This window comes from Nycticebus coucang, chromosome 24, assembly GCF_027406575.1.
Source record: "Nycticebus coucang isolate mNycCou1 chromosome 24, mNycCou1.pri, whole genome shotgun sequence".
Classification (NCBI taxonomy): Eukaryota; Metazoa; Chordata; class Mammalia; order Primates; family Lorisidae; genus Nycticebus; species Nycticebus coucang.
In genome coordinates, this window is record NC_069803.1 from 26,131,832 (window position 1) to 26,158,198 (window position 26,367).

At 47.7% G+C, this 26,367-nt stretch overlaps 1 protein-coding gene and 1 pseudogene across 2 annotated transcripts in view; both read left to right on the plus strand.

The window, feature by feature from the left end:
• DPYSL2 (dihydropyrimidinase like 2) overlaps positions 1 to 26,367 on the plus strand; it is a 103,544-nt gene that overhangs the window by 16,217 nt on the left and 60,960 nt on the right. The window contains exons 1-3 of one of the 2 annotated variants that reach the window (XM_053578595.1): positions 19,366 to 19,819; positions 23,431 to 23,519; positions 25,297 to 25,481. In XM_053578595.1, coding sequence (XP_053434570.1) covers positions 19,781 to 19,819; positions 23,431 to 23,519; positions 25,297 to 25,481 — 313 coding nt within the window. In that variant the 5' untranslated portion in view covers positions 19,366 to 19,780. Of the gene's footprint in view, positions 1 to 19,365; positions 19,820 to 23,430; positions 23,520 to 25,296; positions 25,482 to 26,367 lie in introns of those variants that run through there. The other variant, XM_053578594.1, reaches the window with a different exon arrangement.
• On the plus strand, positions 3,375 to 7,704 carry LOC128576577 (40S ribosomal protein S23-like; annotated as a pseudogene).

A 26,367-nucleotide genomic window follows, 5' to 3' on the forward strand; every position in this document is an offset into this window, starting at 1 on the left:
CTGTTCCTGGGGTGATTAGAGCAAGGGAGATAGTGGTCATGAGTTTTAAGAGCTTCAGGAGGGAAGAAGATGATGGTGTGGGCTCTGGATGGCTTATCTGTACACAAAAGGTGTGTCTCTTGGAGAGTAATTTTACCATGTAGGAATTGGCTAGTCCCGGGAAGGGCATTCTTTCGGGCTCATTAGGGCCCCTGATGTCAAAGTATCAGAAAAACAAAGTAAAAAGGCATGATTCATATGGCAATGATATTCATATCATTATATCTGATAGGTAGTTTTTTTTTTTTTTTTATAGAGACAGAGTCTCACTGTACTGCCCTTGGTAGAGTGCTGTGGCGTCACACGGCTCACAGCAACCTCTAGCTCTTGGGCTTACGCGATTCTCTTGCCTCAGCCTCCTGAGCAGCTGGGACTACAGGCGCCCGCCACAATGCCCGGCTATTTTTTTGTTGCAGTTTGGCCGGGGCTGGGTTTGAACCCGCCACCCTCGGCATATGGGGCCAGCGCCCTACTCACTGAGCCACAGGCGCCGCTCTGATAGGTAGTTTTTAACCTCACCCCCACCCCGTACTCCTTCTTAGTTTTTAATGTCTATTACACTACTTACTGACCATACTAAGCTCAAGATGATTACCAGATTCTGGTCATGGTTGCTGTTGGTCAAAATTTTATATAACTATTGGCACTTTCACCATTTTGATTGCCATTGTTGTTTTATCTGTAATGTTGTATCTGGAGCTGCTGCCAAATTACTTTTTAAATCATCAATCCATAATCTTACTTTTAAATGAATTTTTTTTTTTTTTTTGAGATAGAGCCTCAAGCTGTCATCCTGGGTAGAGTGCTGTCATATCACAGCTCACAGCAACCTCCAACTCCTGGGCTCAAGCGATTCTCTTGCCTCCACCTCCCAAGTAGCTGGGACTACAGGCGCCCGCCACAAGGCCCAGCTATTTTTTGGTTACAGCCATCATTGTTTGGCGGGCCTGGGCTGGATTTGAACCTGCCAGCTCAGGTGTGTGTGGCTGGCACCTTAGCCACTTGAGCCACAGGCGCCAAGCCCATAATCTTACTTTTAAAAACTTAATGTATGTCCAGAGTCATAGTCACATCACCAAAACCACTGCGGCCAAACCTGAACATTGAAGTGTTGAAATTTTATTTTTATTTTATTTTGTTTTATTTTTTTTGTAGAGCCAGAGTCTCACTTTATGGCCCTCGGTAGAGAGCCGTGGCCTCACCCAGCTCACAGCAACCTCCAACTCCTGGGCTTAAGCGATTCTCTTGCCTCAGCCTCCCGAGTAGCTGGGACTACAGGCGCCCGCCACAACGCCCAGCTAATTTTTTGTTGCAGTTTGGCCAGGGCTGGGTTTGAACCCGCCACCCTCAGCATATGGGGCCGGTGCCCTACTCACTGAGCCACAGGCGCTGCCGAAGTGTTGAAATTTTAAATTGAAATCTGATTTTTTTTTTTTTTTTTGCGGATGAACTAAATTTCATACAGGGCACATGATTATGCCGAAGGTGGTAGTGGAGATGGCTAGGGAAAAAAATCCACGAAGAGCAAAACTGTCATTTACACGCTGCTCACTAAATCTCTTCCAATTTCAGTGATAGGATTAGCAAAAACAGGGTTTCAGGGTAGGGTCACTTTTACCTCCTGCCCATGCGTTCGTTCAGTGAGTATCTTAGCCTAACTAGAATAGTGTATCTTCATGAGGCTATTTCTTGTAGTGACCTTTAAGTGGTCTGGGGCATTTTGGGTCGCATACTAATTGGGTGGAGACTCTGCAATTATCATTTTGGATCGCATACTAATTGGGTGCAGACTCTGCAATTATCAGGGGGCATTCAGGGATTGAACCTTGCAGGTAATCAACGAGGTTTAGAACCCCATGGAGCAATGTGGAGACATTCTACAAACTTCCGAGGCCCAAAAGGGCTCTGTACTGTTTCTAGGACTCTTGAATATACAACCTTCTCCCCAGCGGCTTCTTTGTCCTTCTGGTCATTTGGTTAGGTAAGAAGATGAATTTCTGTGAGGAAGCCAGTCCGATGTCGTGTTTCAAGCTTAATTCTTGAGATTTCCTTGAATGTCCCTGGAGAGTCTCATGTGCATGAGATTAGGATGAGTTTAAGAAGTGACAGCTGGCTTTGTGTTAGACCAGAGGGCGGCTTCAGCAATTCCTTCTTTCTTTTTGATCTGCGTCCTCATTTGAAAAGTGGGCATCAAAATAATGACCTTAGGAGGTTATGGTAGAGTGCTTGGTCTGAGTAGGGCTCAGGCACCTCAGCTGTTCTTGCTGCAGCCTGAGTAGGTGATGGATATATGTGTAAATAATTAGGCACTGTTTCATGAGGGCCACAGCAGAGGCAGAAAAGCATTGGGTTGGCAAGGGTTTATTCTTGTTGAACTTATGGCCACACACTACAAGACAAACACTTCCTATCTCTGTTCCAGTCAAATCTCACACCCTGTGCCCATCTGCCCTCTCTCAGTGGGGAGTGGGGGGAGGGGCGAGAGAAACCCACTTACCTTTTCACTATGAATTTATCATCGCCATACATTATTGCCTTTGTTCTTCTTTTTGCTTGCCCACAAACAAAGAAAGGTCCCCACTCTGCTCATGGCCATTCTGTCCCCTTATGCCCTGGGAACCATCCCTTCCTCCCCGCTGAAGCCTCCACCCTCATCATCTTTCTCCACTGGAACATTCATCCCCGGGTACCGCCATCTTGAATGTCTCCGTTCAACCAGACAACAACACAACTCAAAAAAGCTCTGCTATTTCTCTGTTCCTCTTCATGGCAAACTTCTCCAAAGACGTATCTGTATTACTAGCTCTGTTTCTTCATCTCCTAGTCACTGTTTTTAAAAATTAACTTCACATACATGACACAGGAATATGCTATTAGGCTAACACCCACTTTGACCAGAGGTGACCCAGGCTCGCCTGTCCCTCTGTACCCTTCTGTCCTCTTTCCTGTGTGTTCATATATGTCCTTGGAGTAAATGTGTAAGATTATTTCTGTGTATGCTCTAGATAATGATATCAATTTATACCAGCACACGGCCCCTTTCCTCTCTTGGTATTTTGGAGGTCTTTATGAACATACACAAATCATATTATTTCATATAAATTAAAATCTTTTAACTGCTAATACTAATTGCTATTATTTAGTGAGTACTGCCCAGGTCCCAAGAAGTATTGTAATTGCTTTACATGTGGTTATTTCTTTTTTTCTTTTTTTTTTGTTGCAGTTGTCATTGTTGCTTAGCTGGCCTGGGCTGGATTCGAACCCGCCACCCTTGGTGCATGTGGCCAGCGCTGTAACCACTGTGCTACAGGCGCTGAGCCTATTTTGGTCTTTCAATGACCCTGAAAAGTAGGTATTCAGATCTCTATTTTAATGAGGAAACTGAGGCATAAATAGATTAAATAACTTGCTGAGGACAGTATGCTCAGTAATTGATGAAGTCAGGGTCTAAAACCAGGCATTTGACCCCAGACTCTGTGTTTCTTTCTCCCTAGATTATTCTATAGTGTGAACATACCAGGGCCCAGATAGCCAATTTTCTGTTGTTTCCATTTTGTCTGTATCATAAACAGTGCTTCAGGGAGCTTTTGCAAGTGAATATTTGCAATATTTCTCTGTGAATATTTCTCTGTGGCCGACACTGGATAGTGGAACTTCTGGGTCATCCGTCAAGGTTGTTTCACATTGTTATAGATATTGTCAAATCTATACTTTAAATAGAGATATTGTCAAATCTCTATTTAAAAAAATAATAGACTGTCCAGGGTGGTGCCTGTGGCTCAAAGGAGTAGGGCGCTGGCCCCATATACTGGAGGTGGCAGGTTTAAACCCGGCCCCGGCCAAAAAAATAAATAAATAAAAACTGCAAAAAAAAAAAAAAAAATAGACTATCCATCTTCCACACCCATCAGCCATGAGGAGCATACCCGTTTTCCCATGACTTTACCAACAGTTGACTATTTGCCAATCAAATATTTGCCAAACTTTAAGTATTTGCCAATTGTGTGGATTAAGAAACAATCCCTCGGGCAGCGCCTGTGGATCAGTCTGTAAGGTGCCGGCCCCATATACCGAGGGTGGGGTTCAAACCCGGCCCCGGCCAAACTGCAACAAAAAAAATAGCCGGGCGTTGTGGCGGGCGCCTGTAGTCCCAGCTACTCGGGAGACTGAGGCAAGAGAATCGCTTAAGCCCAGGAGCTGGAGGTTGCTCTGAGCTGTGTGAGGCCACGGCACTCTACCGAGGGCCATAAAGTGAGATTCTGTCTCTACAAAAAAAAAAAGAAAGAATCCCTCCTAATTTTCGTCTGCCTTTTTCCCAGCACTCGTGGGTGGGGCATCTTTTCATATGGTTACTGGTCATTCGGACTGTTCCCTTTCTGGTCTGTTTATAATTTGCACCCATGTTTCTGTGGGATATTTGCCTTTTCTGCCAGTGTTTACGAGCTGTTTATGTATTTGGGGTGTTACATCTCACTCCTTAGCCACTATGATGTCCCTTCCAACTCTGCGAAGCTTGTGAAGGCCACGGGTCCTCCAGGCAGTGAACTCGGCAGTTCTTCTGCTGTCATTCTCTTCCTCTATAACCAGGTGGTTGATGACCGTCCCCCTTTGGTGGCATTGAGGACGTAGGGGCTGGTCAGGGAACAACTATGACCGTGAGGTGGCAGTAGATGAAACGAGCTTTATTTGGTTGGCACTTTGACAGGTTGCCTGAGGTCAGGGTTTCCTCACAGCTGTAATATCTTCCAGAGAACAGACGTGTGGGTCATCCTGCAGACAGGGAAGAGGGATGTCCTACAGGGTGGGGTGGGGGCTTATGCATCTAGGGGATGTCACTCAGTCACGGGGTCACAGAGCTCTGAGGACAGCAGTGGTTGGGGGCTTTCATAGCTACATAGCTTACTTGGTTAGCAGATGTTGGGTGCAGTTTTGTGGAGTATGCAAAACAGGAAGACCCTAAATAGCTGAAAATACGCCCATTGGGGCTATATTTAGAGCAATTGGATGTGTAAAAATTGGAGTTTGATGCCAGCAGGCTTTGAGCCAACAGTCCCAGTCGGTGTGAACAAGGAGAAAACCCAGGGGCCAAATACACAGGTGCCCTTTAGCCCATTTGCACAACACTCTCCTTTTATTTAATTGATTTCTTTATTTGAGACAGAGCCTCAAGCTGCAGCCCTGGGTAGAGTGCTGTGACATCACAGCTCACAGCAACCTCCAACTCCTGGGCTCAAGCGATTCTCCTGTCTCTGCCTCCCAAGTAGCTGGGACTAGAGGCGCCTGGCTATTTTTTTTTTTTTTTTTGGGTTGCAGCCATCATTGTTGTTTGGTGGACCGGGGTTGGATTCCAACCCACCAGCTCAGGTGTATGTGGCTGGCGCCTCAGCTGCTTGAGCCACAGGTGCCGATCCAATACTCTCCTTTTAGAAATGCTCTTCTTCCAACTTCTGTCATGCCACACTCCTGGTTTTCTCCTAATAAACAGTGTTTCCCGTAGTCCTCTGTGGCTCACACTCTTCTGTCCTTGAAACCCGTGGTTCTTAAGCTTTTGGGCCCCAAGATGCCTTTGCATCTTAAAAATTATTGAGGATGCCAAAGAACATTTGTTTATGTAGCTTACATCTCTCCATACTTACCATACTGGAAATTTAAAGCCGAGGAATTACAAATATTTATTCATTTATTTAAAAATAATGATAATAATCCCATAACAAGTTAACATAATATTTTATTTTTATTTATTTTTTGAGACAGAGTCTCACTGTGTCGTCCTTGGTAGAGAGCCATGGAGTCACAGCTCACAGCAACCTCAAACTCTCGGGCTTACGCGATCCTCTTGCCTCAGCCTCCCAAGTAGCTGGGACTACAGGTGTCTGCCACAACGCCTGGCTATTTTTTGAGATGGGGTCTTGCTCTTGCTCAGGCTGGTCTCGAACACCTGAGATCAGGCAATCTACCCGCCTCGGCCTCCCAGAGTGCTAGGATTACAGGTGTGAGCCACCTCACCAGCCCCCCTTAAGATAATATTTTAAAATAAAAAAATGACTCAAAGGACCTGCTGATATGTCAATGTCATCTTCATCTTTAAATGTAGATAGTACAACTGTATATTAAGAAACTGAGTCTTTCTCTTTTTAAAAAAGTTAACAATCTAGGGCGGTTCCTGTGGCTCAAAGGAGTACGGCACTGGCCCCATGTGCCGGAGGTGGTGGGTTCAAACCCAGCCCTGGCCAAAAACTGGAAAAAGAAAAAAGAAAAAGGATATATATCCTTACACATTAAGAAATTATAAATCAGCTTTCCTTTATATTAGAATATAATGTTATTGTAAGGAATAAGAGTCTGAGATAAAATTTTAATATTTGGAAAAGATGCTGAGCCCAGCTAATGGAGCTTCCTGGCATCTGTGATGTTGTGTCTGCTGCAAGGAAGGAGCTGATGTGTGCACACAGGAGAAAGAGACACCACCGTGCCCTGCCCTATTCTAGGGGCAGAGCTGCCACCTCCATACTGCGATCACATGTATGCCACAGCCTCCGGTCTCATGGCTGATCTGCACATCCCCACACCGCAGACACCAGCACTACCACTGCCATTACTGTGCCCGCACACCAGATCTAGCAAAAAGAGAGATCCTTGTGGTCATGACTTTCCCCTGCGGGATGAAAGAAGATCAGAGGACCCCAGCAGACTTCATCACCAAGGACCCCAATGTCCCTCATCACTGCCTTGGCCATCCACAGCCTTGGCCACTGAGGACCACTGGAGTCTTCATCAGTGCTGACCTCAGCTGATAGGGCTCCATGGAAACAAACCACTCTTGGGAGGCACCTGTGGCTCAAAGGAGTAGGGCGCCGGCCCCATGTGCCGGAGGTGGTGGGTTCAAGCCCAGCCCCGGCCAAAAACTGCAAAAAAAAAAAAAAACCCTCTCCTTACCTTCGGGCGTGCGGTACTGGCAGGGTGGGCGAGTGCCATGGGCTTCATACTGCCAGGAAGCTCCGTGTCACTGATGAGACCAGAAGTGGTATGATGAACAGTACCAGAAAGCCCACTGGGGCACAACCGTGAAGGCCAACCCTTTGGGAGTTGCTTTCCATGCAAAGGGAATTGTGCTGGAAAAAGTAGAAGTTGGTGGCTCACGTCTGTAATTCCAGCACTCTGGGAGGCCGAGGCAGGTGGATTGCTTCAGCTCACAGGTTCGAGACCAGGCTGAGCCAGAGTGAGACTTTGTCTCTAAAAATAGCCGGTGTTGTGGCGGGCACCTGTAGTCCCAGCTACTTGGGAGGCTGAGGCAAGAGGATCGCTTGAGCCTAAGAGTTTGAGGTTGCTGTGAGCTGTGACACCACGGGAACTCTACCAAGGGCGACAAAGTAAGACTCTGTCTTAAAAAAAAAAGTAGGAGTTGAAGCCTAACAGCCAAATTCTACCATCAGGAAGTGTGTCAGGGTCCAGCTGACCAAAAATGGCAAGAAAATCACAGCTGTGGTGCTCAACGGTAGTTGCTTGAACTTTATTCAGGGAAATGATGAAGTTCCAGTTGCTGGGTTTGGTCAGAAAGGTCATGCTGTTGGTGACATTCATGGAGTCCAATTTAAGGTTGTGAAAATAATAAGTGTCTCTCTTTTGGCCCTATACAAAAGCAAGAAGGAATCACTAAGATTATGAATTTTGATGATGAAAACACAGGAGTAATAAATGTTCATCGGAGGGTGGTGGAAAGCAAAGTAAAGAAAATACGCTACTCTGCCTTCCTGAACTAGGATTACTGCTGTCCTCCCTGTCCAGAGAAAGAGCCGTTCTACTTCACTCAGTAATGGTGCACCAACCTGTAGCTAAATATCTTTCCCCAGAGAAGACAGGCTGTTAATTCTGCAAGAAGTGACTGCACCCATAAATGCTCAGACACCGATATAAGGCTACAAGAAACAAAAACACCAAGGAAATATGAAATCGTCAAAAGAACACAATTATTTTCTAATAATTCATTGCAAAGTAATGGAGATCTAGGAATCGCCTGACAAAGAATGTCACGATATTGTCTGGAACAGCTAGTGGCCTCTGGTACACCACTGAGCCACGTAGACACAGCCTTCCTCAGTTGCTTATGTTCTGAATGAATGTGCAGAAGTGATCAGAGATTGGGAGATGAGGGTGCATAGGAGGGGCAGGGCTTTGCAAGCTGACTGGCCTGTGATGGTCTGGAAATGACCTTGTAGGGTAGACAAATGCACTGCAGCGGGGTCAGGCTTACCTGAGATTGACAGCTGGGTATATTACTTTCTAGATGTTAAATCTCAGCTCAGTTATTTGACTTCTTTAACTTCTTCTGGTCTTAGTCTCTTCATCTGTAAAATGGGCTGATATTATTGATTTATCAGGATTAAATGGATAATGCACTTGAACATTCTTGGTGAATAGCAATGGTGTCATAAAGGAATTTTCTCCTTTCACTTACTTAAGAATCTTCAAAGTCACAGGCAGAAAGAAAGCTTGGTTCATAAAGTTGGGTGGGGTCTGCCGTTGGGACAGACCTTCCATTGAGGTCATCTTATATTAAGGTAGGTAGATGTATAACATGCATGAATGAAGAGGGCCCAGGGAAAAGACAGGTGGCAGCTGATGCTCAGCTCAGTGTGAGGGAGCCACAGGGATGTGGAGAACAGAGCAAACAAGAGCCCAGGCTCCTTCTCCAGGGGTCACCACCACCCCCCTCCTACCACCTGGCACCATGTGGGACTAGACACTAGAATTGCCTATACTTCTGATGAAGGGGGAAGTGTGACTTTTTCATATGAAATCTCCTAATGTTTAAATGCTGGCTACACATTCAAAATCAATTAAAATCACTATGTCTCTGGGTTGATCTGGCTTATGGGCCACCAGTTTGTATCTTGTACATTTTTTCTTTTTTTTTGAGACAGAGCCTCAAGCTGTTGCCCTGGGTGGAGTGCTGTGGCATCACAGCTCACAGCAACCTCCAACTCCTGGGCTTAAGAGATTCTCTTGCCTCAGCCTTCCAAGTAGCTACGACTACAGGCACCTGCCACAACGCCTGGCTATTTTTTGGTTGTAGTTGTCATTGTTGTTTGGCAGGCCGGGGCTGGATTCGAACCCTCCAGCTCTGGTGTATGTGGCGGGTGCCTTAGCCGCTTGAGCTACAGGTGCGGAGCCTGTAGCTTGTGCATTCTGCATCCTGTCCAGCTATGCTGTCCAGTGGCATAGCCGTGGCCACAGTAGCTATTTAAATGAAAATTAATTTAAATGGGAATAAGCTTAGTGGAAATGAAAATTAATTTAAATGAAATAAAATAAAGAATCAGTTTCTTAGATGCACCAGCCATATTTCAGGTGCCCTGTAGCTATGCAGGACCGGTGGCAACTTGTGTTGAGCAGCATGGTTAGGAATTTCCCTCTGTGCTGACTGTTCTTTTGCAAAGCACTGCTCGCTCTATGGAACGGGCATGAAGGAGAGGCTATGTCATGTCAGTGGAGGTTCCCTTTCTTAGGTAGATATATGGTTAGGCTACAGCTGTGCTGATTTATTAGGTATTATCTCATGGACAGTCTATTAAGCCACAATAGGGCTCAGAAGAATGACTTCTTTCATGCACTACCCATCAACTATCTGTCCACCCACCCACCAATCTCTCTTTCCATCCAGCCATCCAGCCCCCATCCATCCATCCATCCATTCATCTACCCACCCACCCACCCACCCATGCACCTTCCTATTCATCGTCTCCCATCCCTCCAGCCATTCACCTATCCATCTGTCCACTCCTTCATCTATCCATCCATCTATTTACCTATCTATCCATCATCCATCCATTCCTCCATCTGTCATCCATCATCCATTATCCATCCTATCCACCCACCCACCCATATATCATCCAGCCAGCCAGCCACTGATCCATCCAGCCTCCATCCACCTATCTGTTCATCCATTCATTCATTCATCCATCCTTGCACATGTTTATCCATGATCCATTCACCCATTCACCCACCCACCTACCCATTCATCCAACCATCCATCCATCTATCTTTCTATGTAACTTTCCATCCATCCATCCATTCATCCATCCATCCACTCCTCCATCATTTCAGAATCTGTTTGTCTATTATATACAAGATCATGAGATGAGTAGGTGCTATTATATGTTGGATGCTGAAGAAAGTTTCTGTCCTCAGAAGCTTACTGTCCAGGAGAAGGAGACATTATATAAAGAAACAGTGCTGGGAATTATCTCTCTGCCAGAAGCAAGTACAGGGCCCAGTGGGGCATAACAGAAGGAGTGGCCAGCCCAACCTGGGGGCTCGGGAGTAGCTGCCCAGAGGGGTGGTGGTGTGAGGGGTCAGAGAGGGCCTTGGTGTGCTGGGAGAGGCAGGCACATGAGCACAGGCACAGAGGCTACAAACAGCAGGACATCTCTGGGCAATGCAAAGATGATACCCCTGTGAGGCAGTGGCCTTGGACAGAGAGGAGGCGGGGATGAAGGGCATTGCCTCCCCATCGGTCTCTCCAGCCCCCAAGATTCTTTTCTTCCTTTAGTGCCTGATTACTTTAAAGTGGTAAACTCCATTTCTTTTTTTTTTTTTTTTAATTTTTTTTGTAGAGACAGAGTTTCACTTTATCGCCCTTGGTAGAGTGCCGTGGCGTCACACAGCTCACAGCAACCTCCAACTCCTGGGCTTAGGCGATTCTCCTGCCTCAGCCTCCCGAGTAGCTGGGACTACAGGCGCCTGCCGCAAAGCCCGGCTATTTTTTTGTTGCAGTTTGGCCGGGGCCGGGTTTGAACCCGCCACCCTCGGTATATGGGGACGGCGCCCTGCTCACTGAGCCATAGGTGCCACCCGGTAAACTCCATTTCTAACCTAAGGGAAAGAGGGGATTCCTGAGCCCATGGTCACATGCAGCAATCAGCTTCCTCCTCCGGTTTGACCACAGTGTCTACATGAGTTAAATGTCACTCACAGGTATAGAATTTAGCTTAAAGGCCCACAGATGAGACTGACATTTGCTTACGCACAACTATAGTTGGCTGTTTGTTCTTTCAATGACTCTTTATCTGCTCAAGTCCTAGAAAGGGTCCTTCTTGGTTTCTTGAGAGACACTGGATGTGCCAGAAGTTGGAGAGAGATGAGTCTCTGGGTGAGTGACATTCTGGTGGTGGAAAACCCCCAGCACAGACCTTGGGAAGAGGGGCACAGCTTGTCTGGAGCTCATAAAGCTCTGGATTTGCTGCAATAGGTGCCATTAGCCTGTGCCCTCTCCGCACAACACCTCATGCTGTAAGGAAGGACTGTGTGTGAGAAGCTCCGTCTCCTGGGGCTGGCGCACGAGGTCAATAGAAAACTCGCACTGCTTGCAAACAAACGGGCTGGCAGGAAGTGAGAAAGGGGGGAAAAAGTGATTTGATTAAGTGAAAATTCAGAATTTCATTAAATCTCTACCATGTCCACAAGGACTACCTCCAAGAATGCATGGATGAAGCTAATAAATCGCCCGGAAGAGGCCTCTAGGGAACCTGAACGAGCAGACGGCCAGAAGCTGTGCAGAGCTTTTAGCTACGTGAGCAGTTCTCATGACTTTGATCACAGCTGATTCTTTTAAGAGACTAAAACTCCAGAAATACTATTTACACTTTCCTGGCATGTAGTTAACCTGTTTTCTGGGCCTTTCTCAGAACTGACACAGATTGGGAGTGAAGGAAGGCCCAGTGGTGGGGATCTATTGCAGGGGTGTGGTGAGCGTGAGCCTGAAGGGTGGGCTTGGAAAGAGGTGGTAGCCACTGTTCCCCGAGCTGCGTCTCCAGGCAGCCCAGCTTTACAAAAGTTAGTCCTGCTGCGTCTGAGGGGCAGGTCCCAGAGGAAAGGCAAAGGCATGCCTGCTGCGGATCATTGGAACGAGGCCGCAGGACCTCATATACTGAAATGAACTCTTGCCATCCGGTCTTTTAAAAACCTAGGTGAATGAGGATTAGAGGGGGCAGGTGCGCGTCCGGGAGGCAGCAGGTTGAAGGTGAGGCCTCAGTCACCAAGGCTAGGGGACAGCACCACATAGGCACCTGCTGCGGTGACCTTGGAGAGGTTCTGCTGTTCATGTATCCGTTCAGCTCCTGTTTATTGAGCGTTGTGAGGTCCTTGCCAGGTGGGGTGGAGAGCAAGGTGGCTTAAGGGCTTTGCAACTGAGAGGTAGAGACAGAGTGGAAATAGCCAAGTAAACAGATGCATAAAAATACCCCCAAGCTGTGATCGTAGCTGTTTAGGAGACGTGCTGAGCTGGGGGAGAGCAGTGAACACGTGAGTGAGCAGGCTCAGAGGGGGAGGTCAGGGAGGGTCTCCCTGAGGCCGGGGTCGAGGGTAAGAAGCCACTTCCGGGAAACTGCCACAAGAGGGCTAGGGACGTGGCACTGGGTGAGGCTGGAAGGAAGGGAGGAGTGAGATGGCGCACAGCAGAATCCACAAGCACTTTGCTTTTTTTTGGAGACAAAGTCTCAGTCTGTCACCCTAGGTGGAGTGCCATGCATCATAGCTCACAGCAACCTCAAATCCTTGGGCTTGAGTGATCCTCTGGCCTCAGCCTCTGAGTAGCTGGGACTATAGTTGCCCGCCATGACCCCTGGCTAGTTTATTCACAGCATCTGGCTAGTGTTTTGTTTTTTTTTTTTTCTATTTTTAATAAAGGAGGGGTTTCACTCTTGCTCAGGCTGGTCTTGAACTCCTGAGCTCAAGCAACCTTCCTACCTCAGCCTCTCAGAGTGTTAGAATTCCAGGCATGAGCCACTGGGCCTGGCTGAATTTTCTTTATGCAAGCCAACTGCCTTGTCTGAACTTCTGCTAACCAAGGTCTTCCCCTGTTAGCTGAGTGGGAGCATATGAAGCATTTATCACTCATTTGAACCTGGTGTTCATCTGTCATGGCTCCGGGAGAGGGGGGACGGGGCCACTGACTGAAACTGTTACGGGGCGGAGAACAAAGAAGATGGAGAATTGATTCTGGGAAAGGGGGAGTGTCTATGGAATGGGGACCTGGGATAGTGAAGGGGTGGACAAAGAGAGCTCAGACCACCTGTGCCCGCCCCTTGCACAAGGTGGGTCCTACTTTGTACTAATTCAGGGCTTTCTTGTTGTAAGAATTAGGACCTGTGGCTTTGGGGTCACACAGTCCCAGATTAGAATCCTGCTTTTGCTCTTGTGTGAAGCTGGGCCTGGAACAAGAAGTCACCCTGTGCTTTACTCTCCTTAAAATAAGGATCTGAAGACTTAACTATTAATAGTAGGATTTGGGGGCAGCACCTGTGGCTCAGTGAGTAGGCGCCGGCCCCGTATACTGAGGGTGGTGGGTTCGAACCCAGCCCCAGCCAAACTGCAACAAAAAAATAGCAGGGCGTTGTGGCGGGCACCTGTAGCCCCAGCTACCTGGGAGGCTGAGGCAGGAGAATTGCTTAAGCCCAAGAGTTTGAGGTTGCTGTAAGCTGTGACGCCACAGCACTCTACCCAGGGTGACAGCTTGAGACTCTGTCACACACACACAAAAAAGAGTAGGATTTGGGGGAAGATCAAAGAAGGCGTATTTAGAGAACTCAGTGCTATGCCCAGATAGCTACAGTCGATGCTCAATAAATGTTAATTCTCTCCTTGCCAACTGCATAATCCAGGAGACCCTCCATAGCTGACCACCTCCCTTCAGTGACCATTCCCATAAGTAGACCTGATTTTCATAGGCCTGATGAGCACCTGCCTATCTGGACAGTAGGTCTATTCTTGACCATGACCACTTCCCTGTGCTGACCAGTTTGTTATAGTCCTTGGGTGGTCAATTTACAGAGGCTGTACCGTATTTTTTTTTTTTTTTTTGAGACAGTCTCACTCTGTCACCCTGGATAGAGTGCCATGGCATCATAGCTCACAGCAACATCAAACTCTCGGGCTTGAGCAATCCTCTTCCCTCAGCCTCCCAAGTAGCTGGGACTACAGGCACCTGCCACCAACCCTGGCTAGTTTTTCTATTTTTAGTAGAGATGGGTTTTGCTGTTGCTCAGGCTGGTCTTGAACTTCAGAGCTCAAGCAGTCCACCTGCCTCCCTCCCAGAGTGCCGGGATTATAGGCGTGAGCCACCACGCCTGACTGGCTCCCCTGTATTTCAGAAGGTCGTACAGCTACCAGGAGGCAGACAAGTAGACGGATAGTAACATTTACCAGTCTTTCATAAAACATTCTCCCTGGGTCATGAGCAGGCTCCAGATGTCCTGCGGGAGTGAGATGGTCTTCTATATAGAGAGGGTAGGGTGGGCTGCATCTGTAGCTAAGCACTCAGAGATAGGCTAGTTAAAACAACATTCCCAGGCCTTTCCACTGGAGATTTTGCTCAGGAAGACTGAGCTGGTACTCCAGCCATCCTGATGGTCCGGCAAGTTTGGAAACCCTGGAACATGTGATTTTGAGGCACCTTCTATCACGAGGGAGATCACTACTCCAGAGACGGCACCAGGGGACCCCATGCATGCTTTTCATTCGCCACCAGAGGGCAGCCTGAGGCGCCACGGCCTGAGCAGGCTGCCTCTGTGTGCTCCAGCAGGGAAATGCCCCAGGGAAAGTCTGCAGTCGCCTAGAGGATGGGGTGCAGGGGGGCTAATGCGGGGATCCTGTGGAAGAGGCGTGGGTAAACTGGAGATGAGAGGAGAAAACTTAAGGCGACTACTCTCTGAGAAGTGTGCACTTTCCTCTGGGCCCTGATGTCTTGGGGGGGGGATTTGGACAGAGGAGTCTCTTGTCTTCACGCAGTAAGGACGTCTTCGAGACCCTTTAGAGCCCGGCAGAGATGGTCAGTGACCCGTCCAGTTTCAGCCAATGCAGGGTCTGGCTCAGAGGGCCAGTCAGTGCTGACCCTTGTTGGCTGCCCCTGGTAGAGGGGCACTCCCCGGGAAAGGCAGGGGCAGTTCTGGGCCATGGGCCCTCAGCTGTTTCTTCTGCAGTCTCTGCCCTTCTGGGTCTTTCACTCCACCCCCCTTCCCTCCCCAACGATCGTTATGGCCTGATTCCATCCACAGTGAAGAAAGCCTTGCTGGCAGCTCAAGTGCCCTATTCAGTGCCCTTCATTTTTGGCAAAGAAGGATTCCGCACCTTCTCTTCACCACTGCGTTCATTTTAACCTCTGCAAGCTGCCTCTGAGGCCACAGCCCTGGGCATCTCACTGCAGCAGCGTGGCCATTTGGGGGTTTTCTCTCTGTCATCTCTAAGCTCCCTTCTTCCCGTCGGCAGTTTCTCTTTTGGGGTTTCCTTGCTGGTAACATTCTGAACATTTCCCTTCCACAGAGGCCCAGGGGCTCCACAGAAGCAGAAATGGTTACCCCAGCTTCCCAAAGGGGGAAGGTGAAACCAAGATGGCAGGGGGCTAGCCCTGGACAGAGGGGGGACTTGGCAGATGCTGAGGAACTGAAAGCGGACCAGGCTCCCCAGCAGAGCAGTGCGGGTGTCTTTGCCCCAGCCTCATTTCCCGGCAGGTTGTATGACGCCAACATGTTAAAAATCCCCACTGGCATCTGTCGGTCCATTCATTTCTCTACCCATCCCACATCCATTTCTTCCTGAGTTCCCACATCTGTCAGGCCCTCTGTAAGGACAAGGGGTTAGTAAAACTCTTTTCCAAAGAGTGATTATTTTCCATGAGCTCAAACTCTGAATAGAGAGAAAGTGATACTTGAGGAAACTAATGATATGAAGGAAACTAATGGAATGAAAATGATATGTAGGAAACTTACACAATGGGAAAAAGAGTTGGAAGAAAGTTATGGTGTAGGTGAGTACTTAGTATGTGATATCATGGTGTAATATAGGTATGTACGAAGAATAATGAGAGGGCGGGGAAAAGAACAGTTTTAGAAACTGGTGCTGAAAAAAATAACTAGAGATGCCTTGTCTGATTCTGGGTTTTGTTTTAGGAGTGGGGGCTGTCTCCTTGTGTGATGTCAGGCGTGGTGGTATATGGCAGTTTTTGTTAGGTGATGTATAGCCTAAAATCTAGATAGCTACAGCCCCACTAAGAATAGGAAGCTGCCAAATCACAAAGTTCCCCTGCAGTTTCAGGGGCTTGGAGAAGGGGAGCTCCCTGCCAAGGAGGAAGACCCAGCAAAGCTACTGTGGCTGGGGGACAGGCCTGAGTCAGGGTTTTTTGGATATCAACCTCATCATGTGGCGTGGTGCAAGAACCCTTTGTTCTCGTGATAGCAAGGACACCATTTATTCATGCACCAAACACTGAGGGTGTCTCCTAGGGCCCAGGCAGAGTGCTGGTGACTGGAAGGAGAGGCATGGAAGGCTCCTAGTTTCTGGGAGGCTCGATCTGATGGAAAAAAATGGACAAATCATAACAGCACGATGGGATATGTGGTATAATAGAGGTGAATACAGGAAGGAGTGCTCTAGGTTGTGGGGGCAGGGTCGGGGAGACTTCATAGAAGAAATGACATTTAAGCTCAGTTTAGGGGCAGGGGGTTACAGAGAGCTGCCTAGGGTAAGGTACAGGTTTGTGGAGGTGCATAGTTTCATGGGGCAGTGAGAGGTATGCTCTGATGCTCTGGTGTCTGTCTATGTGTGTATACACTTGCTGAGTATGGGGACCGGGTGCATGTCCAGGGATGGGAGATGACGCTGCAGAGGAGGCTGTGGTCAGACCCTTATACAGCACCTGGTTACAACTCACTCCACTCACAGAGTTGTGTGGGCTGCCCAGGATGCCTGAGATATTACCATGTAGTTACCACATCTTGCTCTTTCTTGGTGAGGAGTATGGTAAGGCAAGGGTTTGAGATGGGATTGTGAATGTGGAAGGGACAATCTAACAGGGCTTTTTCATGTTGAACATGCATTTAATTTTTAAAAATTAAAAAAGTCACTGCTGAAAAAGGTTCAAATATTAGGTTCATGAATAAGGATTTGTAACTTTACAGGGCATTTCCATTGAGAGTTTTCTAAAGAGAATGTAAGAAATAGTTCATATTTTTTAACTAATCAGCACAGAATGGATGGAAAATGCCCCACCCATCCTCTCTTTTTACTTTTCTGAATTGCATTCCACCGTAAATAGTATAAGAAATGCAGATTGCAGACAGTTCTTTTCCTCAATTAAAACCGTCTTCTATGCACCAAATACTCTCTGAGGCTCTAGGGAGAACAGACAAATCAATTTAAAACTTACATCTTTGGATAGTTACAAGTAGAAATGTCAATTATCATGGCTTAAGAACATCCTATCAATGGCTATAGACTCAGGACTGAGGCAAATGACACTGACATAAAAGCTCTTGGAAGCTTTTATCACAACACCAACTATTCCATGGTAAATAACAAGATATACTTAAGTTCATTAAAATCAAACAACTTAGGAGCAGGAAAATATAACAGGAACACAAACATAATTAGAGGTTACTTTGTTTCAAATTAATTAAGTCTCACTATTTTTACTTGCTTGCCAAGTGGTATTTTTCTTATGATTTAATAGGACGCTCCCTCCCCGCAGCTGGAGCCTGCTGTTGGTTTTCATAGGTAGGAAGGCACCTCTTATGCTTTTTCAGACTTGTGACTTTAGCCATCACTGGCTGACACCAGTACTTGCTGACATAGACTTACTTTGCTCCTTGCACATCATAATTGGAGGGGGCAGCGCTTTCTATTTTCAAGATGCACAGCTCAGTCAAACTTGAATGAATTAGCCAGTGGTGAAGCTTGCTGCACACCCCACCACCTTTCCCCAGGACTTTAGGTTTTGCAGGAACAGGAGTGAAAGGGTCAGTTTTTTAACTTCTGAGTTTTGAAAGACAGACAACCTCCCAAAGTGGCCAGGGTGGTCAGGTAGAGAAAGGCCTTGGTACACAGGCCCACAGTAGCCTGAGGACTATTCTGGATTTATCTGGTTAATCTTTGCTGAGCAGGTGTGAACCAGTTAAATGTTCTTTGTTTAATGACTGTTCCATCGCTTAGATTATAAGTAGGGATTCTATGTACTGTTTGATCTCAAGCAGAGAATCTCAAAAACCATGGGCCACTCTGGATATCAGCTATTGTACCTGCTTGGGCAACCTTCTAAGGGGCTCTCCCCACCCCAATAGATTCCCCAGGATCAACTGGATCAGATTTTTTCTGCAGTTAAGAGCATCAGGCAAAGCCCAGGGGTCCCAGGTCAATCTCTAGGACCACGGAGAAGCCCTGGGCGCCTTTTTAAATGATAGGACTCTGGGGAGTGTGTTGTTTTTAGCTCTGATTCGGAGTTTTTCTCCATGACTCCGTTTCCCTTTCCTTGGGGATATACGGGCGCTCCTTTTCAATCCCTCCTCCTCTTCACAGCGCACGTTCTCGCTGTCTGCTTTACAGGGCGGCGTGGGCCCGTCCACTGTCCCTCAGGCCAGAGGGGCCCCTGGACGCTGCCATCCCAGCAACTTTCCCATCACAGATCTGCAGGCACCAGCGACTTGCGCACCCCGCCCCCCACTCCCACAATGGATCCGGGAGGGCCTGATTGCTCAAGAGAGCGAAGGGCCCCGGATTAGGTCATTTTTGCCTCAACAGGCTGCAGCTACCCCACACTCCCAAGTTCCTTGAAGGCACAAAAGGACGTTTGGGGCCGGACTTCCCGTAGCAGCAGCCAAAGGCAGCTCCCAGCCCCCCCAACTCCCAAGAAGCTTCTTTCGGGCTTTCATTTACAGCGGCCAAGCCATGTGTGCCCGCGCAGATTCCATCTCCATGACCTCCCCTCGGCCCGCGCCCACCTCCCCGCCCCGGGGCCTGATGCCGCACGGGCGTGGCCGGCGCTGCCCGTCCGGCGGCCCCGTGCCGGCTGCCATTTGAACGCCCCAGCCGCTTCCAGGGCGGAGGCCGCGCGAGCCCGGGCGCGCGGCGGGGGCGGGGGAGGAGGGCCCGGGCGCCCTCCCGGGCCGCGCGGCGCCGGCCGGAGCTGCAGTCGCGCGCTTGCCGCCAGCGAAGCCATTGGCTCGGCGCAGTCACCCCACGCGGGGCTGCAGCGGCGGCCTCCGCGGATTGGCGCGCGCGCGGGCGAGCGCGTACCGCCCGGGCTGCACCGAAGCCCCGCCGTCCTGGGGTGCCGCCCCCTCCCCCTGCTCCCCAGCGACCACCCCTCCATTGTCCCTGCACGGCTGACGCGCCGTCTGGGGATACCGCCAGCCGCAGTCCGCGACGCCCGGGCCAGGAGAAAGCGCGCGAAAGGCGCGCTCCCTGCTCGGGCGCACGCGGCGACCGCCGCCCTCCGCCGCTCACTGCAGCATTTCGCGCGCTCGCGCTGCTCCCCTACCCTCCTGTCCTCATTTGCATATCCCACGCTCGCGGCCAATCAGGGCTCGTCTCTCTGGAAGCGGATGGCTTTTGCCCGGGAGGAAAGGGAGTGGCTGGCGGCGCATGCGCCTCAGTGGCCGGCTTGAACCGAGGCTTTTATTGCTGTAGTTTATTTCCACCTCCTTCCCTCCTGTTCTCTCTCCCTCTTTCTCTCTCTCTCTCTCTCTTTCTTATTTTTCCGCCCTAGCTGGGGCTGTGTTGGAGAAGAGGAAGAAAGAGAGACTGACGATTACATTTGTCCCTTACGTTCCTGAAATTGGCTGCCAGGAAGACCAGCTAAGCGGTTGCACCGTTTTCAATTCTGCAGGAAAAAAACAAAAAACAAACCCAAGTCCCCTTCCTGGCAATTTTTGCTTAAAAGCTGCCTTCTTGAGATTATTTTTTTCCCAGGAGAGAGATGTCTTATCAGGGGAAGAAAAATATTCCACGCATCACGGTGAGTTTGGTACTTGGAAGATCTGTGGTGGGCCAGCAACCTTTGGGGGCACAGAACATCCAGGGAATTTTCTAATAGAGGGAGAGGGACCCAACTTTGTTTTTTTTCTTTCTGTTGCTAACAGAGGCAACGATGGTGGTGGCGGGAGACGCAGCAAGAAAGGATTATAAACCATAGCATATGCAAGGCATTAAAATAGGAAACGTGAGTGCAGGAAGGTGCCTCAGGTAGCGCGCTGGGTCCGCGGGGTCCTTTTATTGTCCGCGCGAGATGCTGCAGCGCTGCCGGCTGGGTGTGAGCAAATGGATGCCGGATTGAATATGCATGGTTGGAGCTCGGATATTGTTCTCCGGGCTGCGTGCTGCGAGGCTGGACTCCCGAATCCGCGCTGGGGAGATGGGGAAATGGATCCTCCCCGCGACTCCCGCCCCCTCCATAAAGGGTTTTCTGGAGCCTTCTCTGGCTCCTTTAGAAAAACCAGCGGGTTTCTGTCCGGAGGCGTGATGACAGCAGAGGGATGCTGAGAAGGGCAGGGTGTACCGGAATGATGTGGAAACGGGAAGGGAAAACCGGGACGTGCAGAGGAGCGGAGGAGGAAGGCGGGGGCCGAGCGGGGGCTTTTTGTGGACCCCGGCGGGTTATCGGTGGCCCTGCCTGTGTTCTCGCCCTCTGGTTTGGGGCTGGGGCCCTGGCAGGCTCTGGGCTCGCTTTCTCGTTCCTTCTGCCTCCTTCACCGCCCGCGAGGCGTCGGGGTTGGCGCATACAAAGCGGGCGCGCAGGGTGGGCGCTGGGGACCTCGGCGAGCTGCGCTGGGGAGGTAATGGCGCTGCGCGACGCGCGAGCAGATGGCCCGGCCGGCCAGACAATGATCGCCGCGGCCGGAGGTGTAGGCGCGGTTGCGGGGCCTAGGATGGTTCGTTCGTAAATCACGAGGGAGACGTCTGTGCAGTGACTTCGCGATGCTTGGGGGACCAGCACAGGGTTCTCGCGCCCACTCTCTCCCCGTCTTTGCCTGGATCATCTCGTTAGTCCCCGTCTCTGCATCCTCAGTGAGATCCCAGGGAGGGAGGAATGCCAGGGAAATTCATTGTTATATAATGATGTGCAGCACAATTGCAGCCGACAAGCCGATTCCCGGGTGGAACCAAGGGCCGAGGCCGAGATCTAGGGAATGTTGGAAACGGCCTGGATGCCTGTTAGGCTGGGTCGGAGGGCGGGCTCTCGCTCACGTTTTCCCCCTTTCGCCAGGGGCGCCCGGTGTTCCTTGCCGAGCACAAGGGCACACCCGTCCGCAGGAGAGAGATGTGGGGACGCTGCACAGGGGAGGGGGCGTGTGCTGGGAGGCTTTTCCAGCTGAGCTGGGTGCTTCTGCACCGAGGGTGGGTATCCCGAAGAGCTGGGCACGAGGGGTGGGGGGTAGGGGGGGACCCAACCTTAGGTGTTCCCTGAGCAAAGAGTGGTGAGTCTGGAGGGCAGATTTTGCTGCACGGCTCAAATCTTTTGCTGTCTTGGTGAATGAACCAAGGCAGTTTCGTTTTGACAGTGGAAAAAAATTTTTAAAAGCAAACAATCAACAAGACCAAATTTTAAAAGAGCGCCCCCTCCATCCTTTGAAAAAAAATCTGGCTGCATTATCATAGGACCTTTAACATGGTGTATAGTTCCCTCCATCCGCTTGGCCAGCCTCTTATGTAAGAGCCTTCTGGAAGGCACTGGAGTGAACGGGACTATGATGTGTCGATTTTTTTCTTGTCACGTTGGCTGGGGGGATTCAGGTGATGGCCGAGACAAGTAGTGCAGGGAGACTAAGCTGGCAGGTGGGGAACGGCATGGCTGCTTCTTGTCTCCTGGGTGATATCTTCCCTGTAGAAGAGCAGAGATCTGGAAGAAAAGTGAAGACCATTTTAGACGGAAGAAGATGTGCTGGGTCAGGTGACCTAGGCAAGTGTCCTCACTTTAGCCTCAGTTTCTTTATGTGTCATGGGAATGGAATCTGGCCCCTTGCACCTCACTGATTTGTTTTATGATTCCTACGGCCATGATACGTGTGATAGGATTTTGTAAAGGGCTTTACATTTATCTTACACAGGTGCAGGAATTATTGTTGACAAGTCCCATGTAGCTTTCCAAAGTCTGCATCAGAATGAAGGACCCAGCAGTGTACAAAATTGAAATGATCTTGGTTTTGCAATGTGTTAGAGAAACAATAAATGCTTTCTAAACCCAGGTGTGTGCATTTATGTGTAACAGCATATATTTTTCCTTGCTCTCCATTAGCCTATATGTTTTTAAAAGATTTTATGTGACTCTCTTTTCTTGGTATAAGAAATATAAGTAGCATTTGCTGAGAATGTTGTTTTGTAATTGAATTTTAACCATTGTCAACATGAATGCCACTCTTTGTATTGTGTTCTATATTAAAATGGCAATATTTGGTTCAAATTGTATGATGTAAACCCAGTCTGAAATAACACAGGTGCATATTTCTTGAACATACACTTTTAACATTGCCTTCCCTTAGCAGCCTGTGGAATAGTGATGAGTCATAATGTAGCATTTTTGTTACATTCTTGGCTCTTGTACCGCTTGTCCCTTTATTTCTTATTATTTTCTTTTTTTTGCAAATATCACCAATTAAAATATAAGTGAATCAGCAATCTAGAGTGGCGTTAGATTTTAGAATTTTCTGTCTCATATACTTTGTCATAAAACTTTTTTCTTAACAACTCAGTTACAATGATGTATTTTTTGCAGTTTTCTTTTCTTTTTTTTTTTTTTTTTGTAGAGACAGGGTCTCACTTTATGGCCCTCGGTAGAGTGCTGTGGCCTCACACAGCTCACAGCAACCTCCAACTCCTGGGCTTAAGTGATTCTCTTGCCTCAGCCTCCCGAGTAGCTGGGACTACAGGCGTCCGCCACAACGCCCAGCTATTTTTTGGTTGCAGTTCAGCCGGGGTCGGGTTTGAACCCGCCACCCTGGGTATATGGGGCCGGCGCCTTACCTACTGAGCCACAGGTGCCGCCCTGCAGTTTTCTTTTCCTTCCTTTTTGCTACAGTTGCTGTGATTTACCTCAGAGATAAATGCAGATATAAAGGGCATATTGAATTGCAACTTTGTTACAACTGAACCTAGTGTGTTTGTATAATGTATCCTAGGGCGACAGACTTTTGGTCAATTTTCTTTGACATAAACCTTGCCAAGATGTGGCTTTCCTATATGTAGGTGTACTTTTTTTTTTTTTTTTCTTGATGAGGTTTAGCCAAAAGTCATATAAGAAGTATTATCTTCTTTGTAGGAAATGTTTTTACCACTCATCAATGGGAGTTCCCTCCACCCCGTCTTTTTTTTTTATTTTCAGTTCTAAGGTCTAATTGAAAGAGATGTTCATTTATCTGGGATAAGCTTTGATCTTTGCCAGTGTGTTGTGACTCACCAGGTGACTAGGTTGCTCCCACTAGGTTACCTTTGTCACCAAACCTTCCCCAAATTGGCTCATTTTAAACATCGCTTTTGAATAGCGAACATGTGTGCTTAGCTTGTTTATCTTAGTACCCCTGTTTCTCATGAGTTAGTTATGCCTCATGACCTTTTACTACCTCTTTGTTTCAGAGTGATCGTCTTCTGATCAAAGGAGGTAAAATTGTTAATGACGACCAGTCGTTCTATGCAGACATATACATGGAAGATGGGTTGATCAAGTAAGTCTAACTCTTCCTATAGAGACGTATTTGCATACCTGCAGTATTACCAAAGGTTAGGGACCATTCACACACTCATTATCAGGCTTGAATGACATTAAGACTGACCAACTTAATATCTGTTTTTAAACCCATTTTGAATGATGGAAATTAGTCATTTGAAAGCTCAGATTTAGGGAATTCAAAGTAATAATTATATGCCTACCCATTTCAATATGCATTATGTAATTTTCTGTTTTTAACTGAGGTGACACAACATCTTCTTGTTGCCAGCTCAAATACTTGGTTTGTGATATGTTGACTATAGTAAGAATGTAGTTGTTCGGGATGGCTTGCCCTGTCAAAGGACACAGCAGTGGGATGTGTCCTCTTCTATAAAGATAGCACATTTACTTCCTTGATCAAGAATCCAAGTTGCAGGGCGGCACCTGTGGCTCAAAGGAGTAGGGCGCCAGCCCCATATGCTGGAGGTGGTGGGTTCAAACTCACACCCGGCCAAAAACTGCAAAAAAAAGGAATCCAAGTTGCAGAGGCCAAAGAAGTGTAGAAGGGCAGCAAGTTAATTACCAAGCAACACAGACAAATTACTGCCTAACCCTGGGGGAATTTTAGGTTTCATTCTTTAAGTGGGAAGTAGTACAAATAAGACTGCTCTGTTTATTGAGTGTTATATTATAGTGGGGAGACTGAGCTGATACTTTAGAGGGGTAAGGGGCTGAATACATACTGAATACATAGTATTCTTACGCCCTTTCTGCTGGGATAGCTCCCAGGGCTCTGGAGAAATAGCACTTCTGTTACAGACAAACATTGTAGCAAATGACATCTTTTAAAAAAGCAGCATTCATGAAGTGCTGGTAACTAACCAGTGGAGAGGAGTGGAAAACTGGGGTGGACATGACTGTTGCCTGGAAGCTCACGCCCTGATTTAAGAACCTAAAATAGGTCTGAACATTTCCACATTTAATGTTTTCTCCATGTGTGTTTGCTGTGACGGTCTCAGCTCTGATCTCTCAAATGCCATAACTTTCATGTTCCATTTCCCCCCCATTACAGGGCGGCATGATCTGGTCTAGCAGAGAGACGCTGGCCTAGAAATGTAGGCCTCTGTGCTATTTTTGGTCATCGCTAATTTGTTCTAGAATCTTCCTTGATGAATATGCTTTAAAAAAATTAGTAGAAATATATGGTAAAAATACATTTTTTTAAAATTGGAAAGGACTCATGTCTCTCAACATAACGAATCTTCATTTTTCTGCTTTTATTATCTAATCTGCTGAGCAAATGCTTCCAAATTTTCAAATCATTGCAATCACAGTGTTCACTGATTTTTGGCTTTGTTTTGTTCTATTCCCACCCTCTACCCCTATCTTCTCTCTAGTGAAAAAGGATATCCTGAAAATAAATGTTTGGAAAGTACATCTGGAGAAAACTGCTATAGGAGAATTAGCTCAACTGTGCTGTAAAGAAAGTTTAGTGACTTTTCATGTAAATACCTTTGGGCGTGGTTATCATTTGATCTTAGGAGTTTCTTGGTAACTAAATCTCTTTGAATGGGGCCTCTGTTACCTTATTTAAATTTTACTTTCTAGTATATTCTGCTTTGTCTTTTAGTTGGGGTAGGGAGTGGGTAGTGTTTCTATTTTGAATAATAACAATAATCCGAAACGCCCATGGCCCATCGGAGAATGGTTTGTAGATTAATGAAAGTAGATGTCAGATCCCACTTCATTCCACATTTCATCTGCAATCTTTATCACTGCCCCTGTTTATTTAGGCAAATAGGAGAAAACCTGATTGTTCCAGGAGGGGTGAAGACCATTGAAGCCCATTCCAGGATGGTGATTCCGGGAGGAATTGATGTCCATACACGTTTCCAGATGCCTGACCAGGGGATGACATCCGCTGATGACTTCTTCCAAGGAACCAAGTCATCCCTGGCTGGAGGAACCACCATGATCAGTAAGAGGCTCACACCTCACCACTGTGGGGATGAAACTCATCTGTGTTGTTTGGTTCTTTCTGAAACTGGCTAAACTGAGCATCCGTTTAATCTACCAAATAAGGGGGCGTCTTAGTTCTTAATGCTTGCTCTCTGTCAAATTTCAAGTCATTCAGTGGAACAGGAGAATGTGATTCTAGGAAATTTTGTTTGGAAAAGAGGAATGGCTTCTTTCTCTGCTTGAGGGTTCTCCTTGGCCCATAAATGTGATTTGGTTGTGAAAACATAGCATTCAGTGTCACCTTCAACGCAATGTGTTTTGAGCCTTTGGTCCTAAGTATTTGATTTTGATTTTTAAAAAAGTTCCTAAGGGTGTTTCTTTTCAGAATGAATATGGGGTGCTGCAAATGAAATGTTGACCCAGGAACATCTCTGTTCCACAGATGTGGAACTCAAATCTGGGGGGGTTGGGGGGGAAGGGATACTTTCTAGCCCAGGTTTGATATAAAAGGAATTGGGCAACCATGCCTGGAGGGGGACCCACAGATAGTAAATGTCCTTCAGTTATGAACATTCTTGCACACACAGCTAGGTTCCCTGGTTGCCCCATAATTATCACAGCCAAGGCTTTATGATTTTTGTTCATCCAAATCTAAGCTGTATTCACTGGACACAGGACACGTGCTGAAAGTTTGCTTGTGAATTGTCAGATTCCACAGTTTGCCTATGGACTTCCTTCTGACAGATGTCATTTTGTTTTTGAGGAGGTGGACAAGCTGTGCGGTGATGGCTCAGATGTATTCATATATTTAAAAAAGATTTTATCCAAGAGGGAGAATCTATAACTTAGAGTCTGTTGTACGTGAACAGCTGACAATTTGGTTCAGAAGAGGGTCTAAGTCAGCG